At 37.5% G+C, this 16170-nt stretch overlaps 1 protein-coding gene across 1 annotated transcript in view; it reads left to right on the top strand.

The window, feature by feature from the left end:
• The first annotated feature begins 2181 nt into the window (after positions 1–2181).
• The window catches only part of myo6b (myosin VIb), a 39423-nt gene continuing 25434 nt past the window's right edge, over positions 2182–16170 (top strand). The window contains exons 1-14 of the mRNA XM_085441334.1: positions 2182–2334; positions 5136–5284; positions 7465–7534; positions 7616–7689; positions 8106–8235; positions 8486–8591; positions 8975–9030; positions 9124–9221; positions 9326–9490; positions 10112–10192; positions 11957–12137; positions 14243–14387; positions 15618–15775; positions 15915–16006. Of these exons, the coding sequence (XP_085297460.1) occupies positions 5168–5284; positions 7465–7534; positions 7616–7689; positions 8106–8235; positions 8486–8591; positions 8975–9030; positions 9124–9221; positions 9326–9490; positions 10112–10192; positions 11957–12137; positions 14243–14387; positions 15618–15775; positions 15915–16006 (1473 nt within the window). The 5' untranslated portion in view covers positions 2182–2334; positions 5136–5167. The remainder of the gene's footprint in view (positions 2335–5135; positions 5285–7464; positions 7535–7615; positions 7690–8105; positions 8236–8485; positions 8592–8974; positions 9031–9123; positions 9222–9325; positions 9491–10111; positions 10193–11956; positions 12138–14242; positions 14388–15617; positions 15776–15914; positions 16007–16170) is intronic.

Below are 16170 nucleotides of genomic sequence, written 5' to 3'. Positions count from 1 at the left end.
CACCACAGAATGTGTGTGATAGGACTTTTGTAAACAGTTCACAGATAAACTCCAAAGCATTTGGGCTCCCCACAGATAATTAGCTGGGAAAGCGATCAAGAGATTGACAGCAAAGAGGCCTGATAAATATACTGACTCAACTTTTTAATGCTATCAGATAATTGGGAGAGTTAAATATATAATGCATTTTACAGAGCTAGCATGCACATTGATTTAGTAACAAGGTAGCATCTATTATTTTAGCAAGTCACTGTAGTATTTTGGTTTGTATACAAACCAGTAGTGGTGATTATCATTACATATGCTGTGGTCCATATGAAATGGTTACAAGGAGAGTTGTTTTTTTATGTTATGTCTATCATATGATGTTATTTATTTAACATTAAGGATTTAAATCAAAGGTGTAAAACATAAGGCTCGGGGGGCACATTTGGCCCAGGAAAGACTCCAATCTGGCCTGCTAGAGAGCTTTGGAAAATGTGAGAGAGGGCATCGATTTCTACGTTTTTACTGTTTTGTCATTGCTTTTACAGTTTTTCCTACTGATAAAGAGCTCTCCCATCGCTAACCATACTATACCAGAGTAATTAAATAATTGATTAAAAAAAATAACAGTTAAAACACAGAAGAGTGCCTGATTTTTCACTAGCTGCTGTAAATTTCTATGTTTTGCAGTGAGTCCACAGAGGAAAAACTATTTTGTGAATTTCTGTGAATTACTCTTCTATTATTGTAATTACTACCATAATTTTTTCTGTAACATTACACATGTCTTTATTTGTGTGGACAGCTTTCTTTCATTTACTACAGCAATATCTCTTTATCCTGTAGCAAAATTGAGACAGCCGTTAACTGTTTAATGTATGTGGCCCATGATGCAAAATGAGTTTGACCTCCCTAAATTAAATTGTTTAAATAACTTAACAAATAATTTCATAAAATAACAACGAGAAAGTATCAAAATAAAAACACTATTTTTTTAACACAGAAAACGTTGAGTCCTCACCTTCTACAAAAAACCTTCCTTTAGCTTCAGTGGAGGATTTCACTTTATGCCATGCATTCTTTCTATAAGTATACCAAGTTCCATTCACTACACATTTCCTACAAGCATGTGGGTTTGAAATTATTGTTTATTTGTGTTTTGCTTAACTCTGTGCTCCTTGGTGTCTCTATTGCTCTCATTTCCTCCAGTGTGCACTGGGATTCTCGCCATCATGAACCTTCTAGTGCATCCCTTCCATGTGAACTGTAATTACATGGGATATGGTTGCTTATATGCCATATGAGCACATGGGGGAGACATTGTCCATCAGGCAAAGCAGTAAAGCTTTGATCTTTAATATAAAAGCTAACCAGACCATTTACTTTTTTAGTCTGCTATTCATCAGTCAATATAACATTGCGTTAAATCACACAAGATCAAATTCATTAACTGTCTTAACTCCAAAGTGGTTGGATACAAAAAAAGGTAAGAGTTTTGTAGATTGGTGTTGATCTGGGGGCTTTAAAAATAAAAGCTACATTTTAGTGCTTGCTGTCAACTACTGTCCGTAATCAGATATGATCCAGTACTGGCGTATCAGGTGTCCTAATTAGATTTACAAACCGAGTGGCAGCCTGTGTTTCAGTTGTGGATTGGATGTCTCCTTCAAAAATCCCCCCAAAAGTTTCAGATTACCTGCCACTCAAATATTCATGAAGCTCGAGGCAACATTTGCAGTCTTTTCTTCGCAGCCACGTGCTCTCTGCTAATCCTCTGTTATTTTTATAAGGATGACAGACCAAACAAATAGCCCATCAATTAGTGAAATAAAATACCTACATTCAGACACTCAAACATTGCATATTTAAAATTCTTGTGATTCTTGTGATTGTTTATACGGAAGAATTTTTTAATGAGATTCACATGCATTAATACATTGATGGAAAACAATTCGAATATAAAAAGTATTAAGTGATATAACTGAAATTATTCACACTCACGATCGCCGACCTGAGCTGTTTTTGTTTAGATTTTTACAATATGAGTGGCTTTTTAATGTTTAGTTATCAGTATAAACCATAAGCCAAAAATAAAAACGTCACAGGATCTTACGAGGGACACTTTAACGCACCTTTCGCGGTGAGGGTGACGTCACCGGTGTTCACCGGAGCTCGAGCGTAGCCTGTCACCCAGACAGCCCGCTGCTACCTCATCCGTCCTGCTGCAGGAAGAAACACCGACAAAGCTGGAAAGCTGGACCAGTGCTGCACACATACAACCGAATGAGGAGCATAAAACGTCTTACTGTCACCGTGAACGTAAATTCAACTGCTTGAAGGATTTCACTTGTAAGTGTGTGGTTGTTTTTTTGTCTACCTGTTAAGCTTTTTAAAATTTTATTCCAAATAGCTAACGTTACAAGTATTTTGAAGTACTTTGTCTGATTTAAGAGCAATTTGGGAACTGAGTTTTCTGTGGGCTTCTGTTTAAACCTGTACTTTTGACTTACTTCCACTGGTGTACTGTTTGGTGTCTTGGTGCAGTAGTCGTGCTTAGTTCCATAAGTTTCTTTGAAAAAGTTATTTGGGGTTAATCGTAATTATGAAAACCTCATTTTAAGGTTGTCTCCAGTAATCACAACAGCCGACAGTTTAGCCCACATCTCGTTTCTGCTTGATTGCTATCAGGAAATTCTGTCCTAGATATTTCTCCTGTACATAATTTAGCCGTGATGCGTTTAAAGTGTCCTCACGGGATTAACAAACGTAAACCAGGATTCTTTATTCTTATGTATTTATTTATTTTATTTTACAATTTCTTTCTCTGACATGTCACTTTTCATTCAAATGTAGGCACACCACTTAAACTAAATGCTTTCTTGGCATGCACTTCTGAAAGTGTACCCTGTGTTGTGTGTGCATCTTTCATCCTGTTGCTCTGTAGCCATCGTCCAATGCTTTTTCCATGCCTCCCTTCCCTGAGAGAGAACCGGAAACAGGAGGCAGGAAACACGAGGGGTGTTTCACCGCGTACTGCTTTGACTCTCAAGCAGTGTTCATTTGTGTGGGAGTGTATATATATTTGTGTGTGTGTTTTCATATTTCCTCCTCTCCGTACTTTCTGGCTCTCTGTTTCACTGGATATGTGACACCCTTCTGATTTGCATTGTCTCAAACCTGCTCACTGACTTTTATTTGTGAGGTTTACATCTCACTTCAGGCGTCTCACCTCTCTGTCTGGATTAGGGTCAGATACTAAGAGGATTTGAGGCTGCAGAGTCAAAGTTACTCATGAGGGGCTGGTCTCAGTTTTGTTGTATGCAGCCAAGGATGCAGACAGTTTGGAGGGCTCTTCTAAAAGAGCCCAATATAACGCCCTTTATAATGAATGGAACTTGGCTTATAGAATGTTCTGGCAAAGTACGGTTCATTTTATTGTGGTTTTCCAGTATGCAAAGTCTTTCCGCTATAGCAAAATGCGTGTAGCCATTTAAGCTTTCCGTGTTCATGAACCATTCAAGTGACTGAATTTCATTTGTGAACAAACTGTGAATTTATGTGTGAACAAACTGTAAATTAACTTGAAAGGAACTGTGGGATAGTTATGTGGTTATCAGTTATCTAACAAAAACAATCTTTAGGATTCCCTCTAGCCTTGATCTCACACTTGAAGGTTAGAGATAATAGACCGGGAATGTCATTGTGCGTTTTTCTTCTGCTTATGTTAGAATGTGATTTTCTATCTATCTATCAATTTATCTATTGAGATAGATATTTAAGATACAACTAGGACACTAAGATAGATCTATCTACCCATCCTAGTACCTGACCTGCTACCTGACTTTAATGGTGCAGAGTCTTTGCTGTTATGAATTCCGATGGTTACATTTAGGAGTTTGATGGAACATTTATCCTTTGATATATGAACTCTTTCCTTTGCTGGTCTGAGCGCCTACTTTGGACAAAGACATCTACTGTTGAAAGTTTAGTATTCCTCTATAAATATAAATAGATAGGCCACATAACAATAAACTGAGATAACAGCATGTCTTTTTCTTCAATGCCTTTCATTATCTGTGGCAGCAGATTGTTTAAAAATGTAGAATATGCACTTTATTATACATAGCCAGACAGTGGATGTATGTGTATTTTAATGGCCTTAGCAGTTTAGCCATGTGTGTTTCCTCAACCAGTGTAGTTGTGTTTAGAAATCAACCTCATGCACTTCCCAGACATAAACGTACTGACCAGGTTAGTTAATCCTACAACTAAAAAGAAACTTTACTTGACAGATTCAGACACATGTTATCCACTCAGTGATCATATGAATCTTTAAAGAATTACAAAATTACCTTACTCAGCCTCACTCATAAAGCTGTGCATTTGGTAAAACTAACAGTGTTTAAAATAACCAATAAATAGAAAAATTAAATACTGTATTTTATACCTCACAAACCATTAACCAGTGGTTGTAGCGTACCATATTTAGCTTCTTAACTTGGCGTACCACTGAACCCTAGCAGCACACTTGCAAAGTGGATTGTTTCTCTTGTCAGATTTGTGGGGTCATTCGGGGGAGTGTTGTCTTCACTAAGATTGCAGCAGACAACTCCTTAGAAATCCTCTCTCAAAGGACCAGCAAGCACCATCAAATTGTCAGATCCCAGTCATGCAATGCAAATAGGTAGAGATCAGATATAGCAGATCAGTTTGATCATGAATTCTTGTATTTATTTATTTCTATTTAGGTGAGATTTCACCATAGTTGGTAGGCCTAGTTGCTGGCTACTTTAATATTGTCTTCAAGTGTGAAGTAATAGAAAAATGTTATAGTTCCCAAGGCTTTTTACAAGCTGCAGGGTGTAATGAAGACTTTGGCAAATACCATGCAAATACAGAATAGATGGTAAACAAAAATGTGGTGGCGGTTCTGAGAAGCTGCCCTCACAGGCGATTGAAGTTCTGACGTCAAATTTACGATAGTGATATCAACTTCCGTTTTGCAGTTGTGGAGACTAGGTGTAATACATAGTAAGTGGCCATAAACCTAGAAGCAGACTCTGTTTGCTTAAAGTAAAATGCAAAACAGTGCTTTACATATTTATTTTAATTTACGTCTGTGTTCCTCTTTTTGTCTCTCCCTTTTGCAGAGTTGTGTGCCTGTGCTGACTGGAGGTAAATCATGGAGGATGGGAAGCCAGTGTGGGCGCCCCACCCCACTGACGGGTTCCAGCTGGGCACGATCACTGACATAGGAGCCGACACACTCACCATAGAACCGCTGAACCAAAAGGGCAAGGTGGGTTATCACACAAGTAAAGTAAAACACACGTGTACACACACACACGCGCACACAACATTACTTTTAATATAAAAAATTATTCCAAATGACTATTTTTATTAGGAATTTGAAAGTAGTGTGTTGAATAAAACGTTCAATAATTTTATTAAGCGTGATTTCAGGTAGAAAGGCGTTAGCACAACAATGTGTACAATGTGAGAAACATGAGAGACCACATGTACAGAGACATGAATAAATAAAGGGCAGCAGCAGGTGTGCTGATAGTGTTGCCAGGAGGGAGAGCTGCTCATTAGGAGGTAAAGGCCACCTGTTACACCTGAGCCATCATGTATCCCCAGCAAGCAGGCCTCTACTGCTTACAACAGACCTGTGCAGTAGCAGCTGCTTTTGCCTTTGTTTTCAGGTACTGGATAGCGAAGTCATGCTATAAAACATAGTTTGTTGTGGCAGGCAAATGTCTGTCAAACCGCAGATATCGTGGCAAGGTAACAAGTTAGTCAACAAGCGCCCTCAAGATAATTTGCATATTTGCAAAAATAAAAGCGTTATTATGAACTATAATGTTAGCTCTGTTCTGTGTCCTATGCTCACGCCGTGACAGTCTGACTGTCATCATACATAACCCCAAGACCCAAAATTAGCTAAATTCAACCATCATTCCTTTATAACTTTACTATGAAATGTAGTGATCATCAATGTTAGAGTTCATGTAATATCAGCTATTATGCATGGTGGTTGTACAGGGAAAACATTATATGCATTGGTGTGCATCTATGGCATATAAGAATCTACATTGAGAATTTATTTGTATTTTTATTTTCTTGAGATAAAACATGTTAATTTCACATGCTAAAGATACAAAAAATGTTTAAAATGGTAAATGGCATCCACCCATTCACACACTGGTGATGGCAAGCTACATTGTAGCCACAGCCACCCTGGGGCGCACTGACAGAGGCGAGGCTGCCGGACACTGGCGCCACCGGGCCCTCTGACCACCACCAGTAGGCAACGGTTGAAGTGTCTTGCCCAAGGACACAACGACCGAGACTGTCCAAGCCGGGGCTCGAACCGGCAACCTTCCGATTACAAGGCCCCGATTGCATTAGAAGTGTCCTGAGGCTCTGGATATTGCAGTTGCATCAGATTATGTCCATGTCCTGCACTGATTATATTGCCATTGGAGGCAATAACATTAGCTAAAAAATATTGTTGACTAGATGGTCAAAACTTTGTATGATAATAATCAGTTTATGCCTTCTTACAAAGCTTAAACTCCCATTCAAATGAAAGGGCAGTTGAGTGTTTTTTTCAGTGCTCTGTTGAACTCATTAGTGCCTCAGCTTTCTGCAAGACTCTCGGTCTGGCTGCCTGCTTTCCTCTGTCAGTTTACTAGTTGGACATTTCTCGCATGATTGTTATTGTGGACGACCAGTTTGTGCCAAGACCTGTTAGCGGGCACACAAAGCCTATTCTCGTTACGCTTCCAGTCAGTTTTTGGCAAGAAACCATGCGTCAAAGCACAAGATGGATCAGTCTCACACAGATAAGCAGTTGTTTATAGTCAGTGTGTAGCAAACATTAAATATATATAAAAGAAACAGATACTTTTAATATATACTGTATATAGCAACTCACTGTTGATGTCAGTGTCGTTCTTGCATCACTGAATGATGGTGCCAAGTTGTCTGGTTACTGCAAGATCAGCAAATAACCTTACCACCATCCCTACCAACTGTAACCCACCCACTTACTCAGTCAGGTGTTCAGATCCTGTTCTCTCCCACCAAATTATTCATTATCCTGCCATGTCTCTCCTTGTTTCTCTCACAGCCGACTTGTTCCATTGAGTTTATTTCCATGAACTCAGACTCATAAGCAATAGAGTGAGAATATCAGTAACTAATTTAGCCTGGGAACATGTCACACTGAACATCGTTACTGTGATCTTTAAGCATGGTAAACTTTTCATGTTTATTCACTCTTGCTTAACTGTTTATGATGCTTGAGAATGCTAATAAACATTTGTTTTGTGTCATAAGCTCTGTAAACTGTGTATAGTGTATAATGTGTATAATGTTGGTCGGAAAAAGCAAAGACAGCGCCACATGTAGCACACCTGTCTATCCTGGAAATGATATTATGTAAATGTAAAAGTGAAACTGTTCACGTTTTAGACTTTTCTCGCTCCGATGAACCAAGTCTTCCCTGCTGAGGATGATGTCAACAAGCATGTAGATGACAACTGTGAGTCTTCACACAAACAATATTTGTTCAACATATTGTTAACGATAAAATGTTAATTATGTGTAACCCGTCTGTTTGCAGGTTCCTTAATGTACTTGAATGAAGCCACTCTCCTCAACAATGTTAGAGTGCGGTACAGTAAAGACCACATCTATGTATGTTGTTATTACCATCCACACTAAGCTGCCTTAGCACAAGTAATAATACGCCTGTCCTTTATGCGGCATATGCTTCATCATGAGGAGATAGAGTAACAGGGTTGAGTGTAAAAAAACAAAGGATCAATTTTCTTGTTTCCCAGTGGGGAAAAGTACCAGCTTGTAAAGAGTGAAGGGAAGCTAGTAGTCATGGTCAGACTGGCAATCCCAGTTCTGACTTCAGTCACTCACTTAGATAATAAGGGACAGCTGGTAGATGAGAAAATTAGAATGGATTATCTCAGCAGCCTTCAGTGGGGTGTTTTTCACTTCTTCTTCCTTTAATTGATTATTAAAACATATTTATTTGTAATATCTAGCAATTCACTCAAATGCAGAGACCCTAATCATGCTTTTATTTATTTCTTCCACAGACGTATGTGGCAAATATCTTGATAGCTGTTAATCCATACTTTGACATTCCAAAACTGTACAGCCCAGATGCCATCAAGTCATACCAAGGGAAGTCACTGGGCACCCTGCCACCTCATGTCTATGCTATAGGTGAGAGCTCACACATGCTCAGTGTTAAAAAGGGGGGTTCAATATATAAGTAACTGAAATGCACATGTATAATGTATTATAATCATGAAGTGTATTCAAACTTGCCGTCTTTTGGAAGTAACTTTTGTTACATGATTCTTTTAAGCTTAAAAGCTGCACTTTAAAAGATTGTCCGTCATCATGCCCTGATTTTGCCATTACATTACTACTTATTTTATTTTTGTGTGTTTGGTGTTATGTTTTATTTTAGCGGACAAAGCCTACAGGGACATGAAGGTTTTGAAGATGAGCCAGTCCATCATAGTTTCAGGTGAATCTGGTGCAGGAAAGACTGAAAACACCAAATTTGTTCTCAGGTAAGAGTCCGTATGAATTATTTTACATTCTAGCCCCTGTTTTTCCTTCACATTTGATCTTTTCCTTTCTAATTCATGCGAATATGAAGAATGACTTTAGTTCAAACCTGTTCACACTCCCAATTGCTCCTGTATTGAATTCAAAGAGAGCCATTGGTAATATCTTCGAAATCAAAAACCATGCAGATAATGTTAAAAAGCCTATTGTATTAATAAATTATAATTTCACTATTTAACATAGAACTATCTAAAGTTTAATTAACTATCAAGTTCCCATTTAATGTTGATGGATTCTAGAACGTTTTACCAGCAGTTTTAAAGGGAGAGCTGCTGCTTTAAATCTTAATCTGACTTTTATTTTTAATGGATTTTAAACTTTTCAGATATCTGACCACATCATATGGAAGCGGTCAAGACATTGATGAGAGAATTGTTGAAGGTACTATATTAAAAGAATTCAACACTTATTCGTAATGTATTAAAGTTTTAATAGAGAAGGTGATCTTGAGTGTATTTTTTTTGCAAATGTCAGCAAATCCCCTTCTTGAGGCCTTTGGAAATGCAAAAACAGTCCGAAACAATAACAGCAGTCGCTTTGGGAAGTTTGTAGAAATCCACTTCAACAGCAAGGTAAGCAATGTAAACAGATTAAGCTCTAGTTTGTTCTGTTTGTTTGTGTTTCATCAGTTTTAAAATTTGCACTGAAGACTTGATTTTTTCCCTTGTGCTACCAGAATGCAGTTGTGGGTGGATTCGTCTCACATTACTTGTTGGAGAAGTCAAGGATTTGCATGCAAAGTAATGAAGAGAGGAACTACCACATCTTCTACAGACTTTGTGCGGGAGCATCTGAAGACCTAAAGAAGAAATTACACCTTGACTCTCCAGATAGTTTCAGGGTCAGTGGGTGCAGAGGTTTTTATTAATTTGCCAACTGCCAACTGAAAGAAGTTTTTTTTATTATTATTAATTAGCTATATTGACACTACAAACATCTTTTTGGTATTTTTCTATTGGTTAGCATTTCTGTGGAGGCCCACTAGATGTCACATGAGGTTTTTTTTAGCAATGTCTTAAATCCAAGACATCCTCCCAAGTGTGATCAAAAGCCCTTCAGTAACATAATAGTTCACAATTGAATTTTGGCTCTTTAGGATGCAATTATCAGCTCAGTAGGGGAGAGAGAGAGTATTAAAGTGTTTACCATGGCTTTTACTTTCCTCTAAATACTCTACAAAACAATGGTTAACAGAACAACAAGCATTTCAAGCTGTTCCCTCAGATGTTTATCATCGTATCAAGTCCCTGAGGCGACACCCACATCAACAGAGGCAATTACTTCATGCAATCCACTACTAGTCAGCTGTGGAGCAATATTTGGAGACAGCAGAGTAGATTTTTTCAGTGATGAAAATCAATATAAACATCCTCAGTAGATTTGCCACCATGAATAAATTGAATTTATTAAAATACTAAACATATTAAAATGTTTCTAAGTGTTTTTTTTTTCTCTGTTGCAGTACCTGAACCGAGGATGCACCAGATATTTTGCCAGTAAGGACTCCGACAAACAAATCATGCAGAATCGTAAGAGTCCTGAGGTAATGTCGTGTCCTGACTTAATCCTTCTGGCCCAAATTATGAAATAATAATTAAACGTTGGGTATTAATCTGAATTCTGTTTTAACACTTAAATTACCTTTGTAAGAAGAAACAAAGAACACTTTAGAGTTCTTTCTTATGCAGAATGAAAAATAGATATTTTTACGTTCCCAACAGTGAGGAAAGTTCAAAACAAATCCCAGATTGTAGCTAAGAAAGTATATTGCCAAACTGAGTTGATATGCAGGAACTGGTTGATACCAATATTTTATGCCAAGATATGTGAATTTAGCAAATTATAAATAACACAAAAAAATAATGCATTGTTCAGAAGACGTCTAATTAATATGGAACGATTAGAAGTTGGTCCCTTAGGGACTAATTATTATGTTCATTTTACTTCTTGTTTTTTTTATAAATATCTTCTACGAAAATTTCATTCAAAATGAAAGAGTCATGAAGAAAAGCTTAATGAGAACATGTATGCTTTGGTTTTAAATGATAGTTACTTGATGTTAGCAAACTATGTTCTTGCAACAGCCTACTAGTAACAAATTATTTAAATTTATGATTTAAAATAGGTTCTTTGCACCTTATATGTAGTCGCAACATTAGTTCATCCCTTGGGTTTAAACTAATGTTGAATGATTTTAATGCTTGAATGATTCATAAGTCAAACTAGCACTAAATGTCATAGGTGTGTTTGTTTATATGCTTGCAGATGTTTTTTTCTCACTAAATTTTTACTTATTTAATGATGAAAGGCAAGTGAGCTCTGTGGATGTAAGGAAAAGTGTGCATCACTAGTAAATGTGTGCTGCTAATTAAATAATTGTGTATTTGTTTGTTCCCACCACATTTTTGTTATATATAGGACAATAAGGTGATGTTTCTTTCTGTGTGTTACTTTCTGTGCTTCCTGCTCTTTTCCTATGAGTTTCCTAAACTGAAGACTGACACTCTCTGGTTTTACATGCTGCTGTTTGTAGTTCAAACAGGAAACATGAGCGCTTGCTTCCTCTTCTTTGCGTGTGCATGCCTGGTTTGGATTTGCTTTGGTGCAGATGGTGTTTAAATAGAAATATAAAAAGAATCAACTTCTGCCAGTTATACAGTGCAGTGGAGCATAATTAGAGTATTTGTTTTACCCAAAGAAGTACAATTAAGATTTAATTTTGAATGTTCTCATTTTTTGAAAATTAACCTTAATAAAACATGAAAAATTAAAGGATTCAGTTCCCATCACTCAACCTGTGCTTCTTATATTAAAGTATAATCAGGACTCAATATTTAGGCATAACTCTACACGCCTTGTTATAGTAACTATTACTATATAATTAATCTCCAATTTAGTTTCCTGATGATTTCTAATAGGTTCTATTTCACTGATTAGATTATTTCACTGTATTCCTGGCCTTTCTGCTTTATTCAGCTGTTACGACAGCTGAGCAGCCCTAGTTTTAAGGATTTCCTGCTTGCTGTGTGCTGCTGGTGAAGGTTCTTTTAACCTGCTGTTGTAAAATGTTTTCGTTTGTTCAGTTTTACCTCATACGTGTGGCTTTTCTATTTAGTGGGAGCTGTTGGGTCCAGTTCAGTTCTAAATCAGATTTACTCATTATACAACATCAAGTTAATGAATTTTCTAGAACATAGATACCATTTACAAATGATTATATCATGATGCTTGAGTAAATCTTGATTTGAGCTGACTTTTTAAACACTTCCTGTCACTTTGTGGTTTCTAACTTTCGTGTCTTTTGCAGCACGTAAAGACGGGCGCACTAAAGGACCCTCTTCTGGATGACCACGGTGACTTTAACAGGATGTGTGAGGCCATGAAAAAGATTGGTCTGAACGACACAGAGAAGCTGGACCTGTTCAGGGTTGTCGCCGGTGTCCTGCATCTGGGCAACATTGATTTTGAGGAAACAGGCAGCTCTTCGGGTTAGATAAACATTATCTGTGCAATACCTTGCAAAACATTTAGAATAATATGAAGTCATTTTCAAGAACTTTGACTTTCTGTGTGGGGTAGGGATTTTCTTTTGCTGTAGCTTTTTTTTTTTTTTTTTTTAATGCTTATCTTCTCAGAAGCAGTTAGTCATTTCTGAGACCAGCATCGTCCATTTTTACCTTGCTTTTCTGTTTTCTCTACTTCACAGGATTTTTTTACATTTCAAAATATGCCATTAAACTCAATAAGCTGCCCATAGTAATGAGCAAAACAAATCAATATCTATTTACTTTTTTATTGAATCTTAGCACATGGAATCCAATATGGAGTTTTAAGAAAAGTGTCACCACAGATAAATCTGGAGTTGTGATGAAAAAGAGCATCTGTTACCCGAGTAAACATGAGCTCTTGTTCCATTTATTTTTCTTCCTCGTTCTTTCTCATTCTGTGTCTATAATCAAAATCTCTGTGAGTGTACTTTCAAACTCCTCTGGGTGCCCAGTTTCTCTCTCACTTCAGTACAGTTCTTGCTCACACAAACACCTTGTTAGAACACTTATTCATGCTTGGTGCTGCTATAAATCAAATTCCCCAAAAAGTTAGGACACTGTAAAATATAAATGAGAACAGAATGATTTGCTAATTTATTGCTATTTACTGTATCATTAAAACATGAATTTGATAGAAGCAACAAATATCAGAAAAGTTGGTATAGCTCCATGTTTACCACTGTGTAGCATCCCCTCTTCTTTTAGCAACAGTCTGTAAATGTCTGAAAACAGAGGAGCAATATTGCTGAGATAGGAATGATGTTGGTTGTCTGATATTGGGTACTAGCTGTTTAACAGAGTTTTCACTGTTATTTCTTCCATTTAATGATGCATCAAATGTTTTTAGTTGGTGAAAGGTCTAGACTACAGGTGGGTCAGTTCAGCATCCAGACTCTTCTACTATGAAGCCTTGCTGATGTAATAGAATTGCTATGTGGTTTCGCATTGTCTTGCTGAAATATGCAAGGCCTCTGAAAAACATGTCTTGATGGGAGCATATGTTGCTCTAAAACTTTATATACCTTTCAGCATTGATGGTATCTTTCCAGGTTTGCAGACTGCTAATTCCATCAAAGATGCAGGCTTTAAAACTTGATAACAAGCTGGATAATCCTCGTCCACTTGAAGATGCGGAGTCTGTATTTTCCAAAAAGAATTTCACATTTCAATTCGTCTGAGCACAGAACAGTTTTCCACTTTGCCTCAGTTCATTGTACATGAGTTTTGACGCAGAGAAAATGGCAGCGTCTCTGGATCGTGTTCAAATATGCCTTCTTCTTTGCATGATAGAGCTTTAACCTGCACTTTCAGTGAACTGTATTTACAGACAGTTAATTATGGTGTTCCTGAGCCTGTGATTTCCACAACAGAATCCTGTTTTTTGTTTTTTTTAATACAGTGCTGCAAGAAGGCTCAAAGATCATAGGCATCCAATGTTGACTTTCAGCCTTGTCTCTTACACACAGAGCTTTCTCCAGATTCTCGGAATCTTTTCATGATACAGATAATGAGATATTTAAAGTCTTTGAAATTTTATGTGTGGGAAAAGTATTCCAAAAATGTGCCATAATTTGTAGGCAGTTTTTTCATGTATTGATGAACCTCTAACTTTTTTTCCCTTTTAGAAAGCTGTCTTTTTAAACCCTTTTGTTATCTTGTCCCAACTTTTTTGAGATGTTTTGCTGGCATCGATATCAAAATGAGCAAATATTTTTCTTAAAATACTAGATTTTCTCAATTCAAACATTTGTTATGTTCCGTTGTCAGTAAAATGAGGTCTTATGAGATTTGCTTGTAAGATGCATTTTGTTTTTACTTACACTTTGAACAGCATCACAATTTTGTAAAATTAGATTTTACTTACACCTTTCTTATAGTATGATTTGGTTGAGTTTGGTTGCCAAAAGAAAACTCAGAAAAATGAGTCTTACTATTCCAGTTAGCAGATTATAACGACGTAGAGAAAAAGAGTCTTGCACATACAGAACGACAATTTGCTATAAAAAGTCCTTTTTAATGCTTATGTGTGTTGCTATTTGTCTCAGGTGGCTGTGTCCTGAAGAATCAGTCCAACGACTCTCTTCAGTACTGTGCTGATTTGTTGGGCCTGGATCAGGATGACCTACGCGTCAGCCTCACAACAAGGGTGATGCTCACTACAGCAGGGGGCGCCAAAGGAACAGTTATCAAGTAAGAGGAACGGCACAGTTTTGATCGTCTTTTTTTGAGTGGTTTTGTTTAGAGACAAAGTTCATTTTATTAGGAAGCCACAGTCGTTTCAAACAGTCTGAAGTCACTGAACTGACTGAAGAAATATACTACAGATAAAATATCTGTAGTCAGGGAAAAATTCAAATAAGACCCGGGCAGTGGTAAGATGGGCTTTGCTCTACTTATCCTGACAGTGAACAAAATCGAATTAATATAACTAAGTCAGTTGCAGCCTTGTCTATTTGAGTACACCAGTCGCACAAATATATATTAATACTTTTTGTATAGTAGTATTTTAACTAGTCAAGCTTTGTTATTGTGATTTTTTTTTTTTTGGGTTAAATAGAGCATGTTCAGACTAGAATATGGCATTGGCAGTGCTCTTGTGTCATTTTTGTGATGATGTGGTGTTGGAGTGATGGGGCCAGGTTTGCTAAATTAATATTTCAGGAGGGCCAGATGCTGGCCTGGCCTGGAAGTATTTTCTCCACATAAATAATGCAGCCTGTATCTGAGGAGGCAGGGAGGGGAGCATGGCTGCAGTACAGTACAAGCCCGGGTGTCAAGGGAGCAGGTGGAGATAAGAGGGGGGGGTTTGGTTTTGTCATTAAGCCTCAGACAAATCCACCCTGGCCCTGTAAGGCTGAGGATAACAGAGGGGGCGTTGAATGCATTGGGGTGTGCATGAAACACTGCAACAGATAAAAACACCTGTCACTGAGATAAACTGTAAAGATCTCATGTGTTTTCCCTGCAGTCTATTACTGCTGTTACTGTTTGTAATGGATAAGGGCTTTTTGGATTGGGTTGGGTGTGTTGAATATCAAAAGAAAATAGAGGTAAAGATATGGCAAGAGCGAAACCTTTTTATTTGAAATTCATCTGCTTTCCAGCTGGGACTGCCGAGTTGAACTCTTAGCCACTGTGGAGCTGCACTTTGTCATCAGTCCCCTCTTTAAATATTTAAAAATAAAGTTTAAGTTCAAGGTTCAGATTTTAATTTGAATATCTTGTCTTTGGCACAGAATTCCACATTTTTAAGAATAACCTGGAACAAAAGGTGGAAAGATACTGGGTAGCAAAAAGTGTCACATCGACGCAACAAAACTTTTGGTTTAATTATAAAAAGTAAAAGAGGGAGGTTTAATAAGACACAGGCATGTCCCAGTTTTGGACTGTGTCAATGCCCCACTTTGTGTCTCTCTCCAGGGTGCCTCTAAAGGTGGAGCAAGCAAACAATGCCCGCGATGCCCTGGCCAAGGCTGTGTACAGCCGCCTCTTCGATCACGTGGTCAAGCGAGTGAACCAGTGCTTCCCCTTCGAGACCTCCTCCAACTTTATTGGAGTGTTGGACATTGCTGGGTTTGGTAATAATATACAGAAAAAGATCTAAATTTACTGTATGATTTCTTTTTTCTACTGGCTTTAACATTTCATCCACTAACATAAAAACATTTCATTTTCTTAAATAATTGAAATGTGTGTTTTCTGTTTATTTCTTCTTAGAGTATTTTGAGCATAACAGCTTTGAGCAGTTCTGTATCAATTACTGCAATGAGAAACTGCAACAGTTCTTCAACGAACGTATTCTCAAGGAGGTGGGTGAGCCCTGGGTGAATTGAGTTGATTTTGGGGCAGTTTACTTCTTTATCCTGGGAAACCTGCCACATCATGTCACTGAAAAGCCAAACTTACTGACTCTTTCATGAGGCAGGTGGAAGTTGTTGGCATGCTAAGCTTTTCTTTTGTTTCTTTCTCTGTT

The sequence above is a fragment of the Copadichromis virginalis genome, linkage group LG19, assembly GCF_057382275.1.
Source record: "Copadichromis virginalis isolate Kocher_CV1m ecotype Utaka linkage group LG19, C_Virginalis_male_GT1.1, whole genome shotgun sequence".
NCBI lineage: Eukaryota > Metazoa > Chordata > Actinopteri > Cichliformes > Cichlidae > Copadichromis > Copadichromis virginalis.
The sequence above is the reverse complement of the archived record's forward strand: the minus strand, read 5'-3'. Positions and strand labels throughout refer to the sequence as shown.